This window comes from Geospiza fortis, unplaced genomic scaffold (genome assembly GCF_000277835.1).
Source record: "Geospiza fortis unplaced genomic scaffold, GeoFor_1.0 scaffold8, whole genome shotgun sequence".
Lineage (NCBI taxonomy): Eukaryota > Metazoa > Chordata > Aves > Passeriformes > Thraupidae > Geospiza > Geospiza fortis.
Window position 1 is genome coordinate 582,875 of NW_005054414.1, and position 2,938 is coordinate 585,812.

Consider the following 2,938-nt stretch of genomic DNA (forward strand, 5'->3'; position numbering starts at 1 on the left):
GGAAAGAGTCTCACTTATTTCAAGCTGAAAAATCTTCTCTAATAACCACAACTCCATTTGCAAAGGTGAGCTCTGTTGACATGTTTGCCCGCTGTCAAGGTTGAATTTGTTTATGCCCCGAGCACAGCGAGCACACGTGGCAGAGCAATCCAGCTCACCACGGCCAGCCCAGCACACACCATCCTCACCTAGATGGAGAACAGGAATCATTCCCTTGGCACTGAAACCAGCAGCAGGGTGTCTGGGTGCTGACAGGCAGCTGACATGTCCACCTGCCCCTTACAAATGGGGCTGAAGACACCAATCTGTTTCCTAGGAGTTGTTAAACAGCAGCTGGATATGAAGGGTCCCTAGAAACACAGGCAGGATCCCAAGCAGTGATCCAGGTACACCACCTGCTTGGACTGGTTTGGTTCAAGTTTCTACCATGTTACTCACATCCAGTGCTCACCCATAAAACATGTGGAACAAAACATGTTCATGGGCAAACATGGGAGAACACCCCTCCTGAATAAGTAGCTTTAAGCAATAATTCCACTTGTAATGTCTGAGGAGGGAATTAATGAAGGCTATCGAGAGAGTTTGGGATAGAGAACACTCTTGGAAGACAAGTATTTTGGAAGATGGCACTGTGTGAGAAGCAATGATTTTGCTACAACGGAAATAAACCAATGGGGAATCTTCTGATTGCAACAGAAGAACCATGGGAGGGAAACGTTATTTCGTAGTACAGAGTAACCATGCTGTGGGTAGCAAAGATGCCATCATCCTTTACTGAAACCCTCACCATCCTGCAAAAACATGCATCTTCTATTTAGGTAGGGGTTTATGCATGTGGCCCCTTCCTATAGTTCAGATCAAAGAAACATTTGGGGCAAAATGACCATCACCTTGAACCACTACCCTGAGGGAACAATTAAGACAAAGGACCAAAAGACTAGAAAAAAATAACACAAAAATGCTACAGGCAAACAGATGCACCTCCACCCCAAGAGAAAATTATTCCTTTCTAATAAATTCATCTAATGTTTTGTAGATATTGAAAATATTCCAAAGCGCAGCTCAGTGTAAACAGCAATCTGGGTCTCCTCCTGTTCTTTAGCATTTCTCTTTGTTTACTCTCCATTTGAGGATAGAAAAAGCCTACATGTGAGCACTGCAAATGGTGTATTTCAGGATGGATGGGGCATTTAGAAAGGCAGCAATGAAACACAGACATATGTAGCCTCTAATAAAATATTATGTACCTTGCCCAAGCCACCAGGGTCAAACAAACTGGAAAAAAAAAAAAAAGCAACAGGGTCTCCTTTACGAATGCTTCTTATTTGTGTGTGGAAATTATCTGATACCATGGTGATGGGAAGACTACATCCAGATTAGAGAGAGAGGCATGAAAAAGATATTCTGGGGCATGTGTGTTCTCACCCTCATTCCCTTCTTGCTCCCAAACCCCAGGAGTAGAGATCCTGTGGGAAATTGCCCTGGCAGTGCTTCTGGAAGCAGTGCCCAGCCAGGCCAGTTCACCCATTGCAAGGAGAGGCACTTGTCTAGAGACGCCAGCTCCCATCTGTGAGCCCAAATGGCTCTGCTCAGCCCCTGCTCATCTCAGGAGAGCTTGGCACGTTCATCTGGTAACAAAAACAGCCCTTACCTTTGGCAATCAGCTCCTCCAGCTCCTGGTCAAATCCTTGTCGGTGGCATTTCCTCCAGAGCCCCATGTTGGTGGAGTTGTACTGTCTGTTGCACTCGTCGACTGCGCTCATAGCAAAGATCTGCCTCCTGTTTCTTGCCAAGAGGAGTTTCCCTTCCCAGCGGTCCAACCTAGACCTGCTGGCCCTGAGAGGCAGGTTGTTGTTGGAGTTATAAATGAAGCCAGGATCATTTCTCTTAGTGGTGATGCTCTTGCACCTCTCTCTGTGCTTCCTGGCATCAGTTTCGTACCAATGGTCAGAGCAGATTGCCACAGCCAGCATGCCAAGGGCACACAGAGCTAAAGAGAGGCCAGCATAGAGCAGTAACCTTCCAGCAGCCATGCCTCAGCTTCACAGAAACACCATGGACATCTTCACAACAGGCAAAACCACTGGGGGTGAGAGCACGCAAAAACCACCGGAGCAGCTGCTGGGTGTCACTTGGCACAGACTGCCTCAAACATCCCCAACTCCCGTGGCTCACATCCACGCTGCAGAGGGATGCTGAGAGCACTACAAAGTTCTGCCCTGGAGGCAGTCTTGGAGTCTCATCTGCCTCTTCTCCTCTGCAGAGGAGACCTGGTGAGGAGAAACAGAGCCTTTCACCAGCGACCCCCTCACCGCGAACACCCCAGAGGCAGGGCCTGAAGGGATGAATCCCCCTGAAGAGACCTGATGGCTGATCAGTCCATTAATCTCGTTCAATCTGGCCCCCTCAGAAATCCAGAAGGGATGGCTTCAGATCACTACAGCAACATCACAGGACAGAAAAGTTCAACAGCCTGACATCTCCCACTTGCAAGCAGCCAGTTGTCCCGATGTCAGGAATGGGTGACTCGCTTTTTCTTTGTCAGGGGCTCAGCAAGAGCATCATCGTCTGGACGGTCGGTCACTTGCTTGGGTTTAAAGCGGGGTCGGAAGGGAGGGAGCGAGAGGGGGGGAGCAATCTGTTGTTGTTGTTGCTGCCGCCGCCGCTGCTGCTGTTTGAAATCGTGGTCAAAGCATCCCCTGCCCGGCTGCCTCTGGGAACGCGGGCACGCTCGGCTCTCTCCCTCAGCAGACTTCGCTGACAGCCGCTGGCATCTTGGCTTCGGAGACACCTCGGCTTCTCTCTGCCAGCCTTGCCATTCACTCTCCCGCTTTTGTCGTAGGCGCTGTCATCCAGGCAGGCGAACGCGGCTCTGCCTTCCTTCCGCGGGCAGCGCTCGGGCAGCCCCGGCTCCGGGCCGGGCAGGGGCGGCGGAGCA

At 50.4% G+C, this 2,938-nt stretch overlaps 1 protein-coding gene across 2 annotated transcripts in view; it reads right to left on the reverse strand.

The window, feature by feature from the left end:
- Positions 1 to 2,911, reverse strand: part of TMEM178B (transmembrane protein 178B) — a 216,017-nt gene extending 213,106 nt beyond the window's left edge. The window contains exon 1 of one of the 2 annotated variants that reach the window (XM_031061460.1): positions 1,747 to 2,911. In XM_031061460.1, the coding sequence (XP_030917320.1) occupies positions 1,747 to 2,033 (287 nt within the window). In that variant the 5' untranslated portion in view covers positions 2,034 to 2,911. Of the gene's footprint in view, positions 1 to 1,651 lie in introns of both variants that reach the window. The other variant, XM_005426392.3, reaches the window with a different exon arrangement.
- Positions 2,912 to 2,938: the final 27 nt, after the last annotated feature.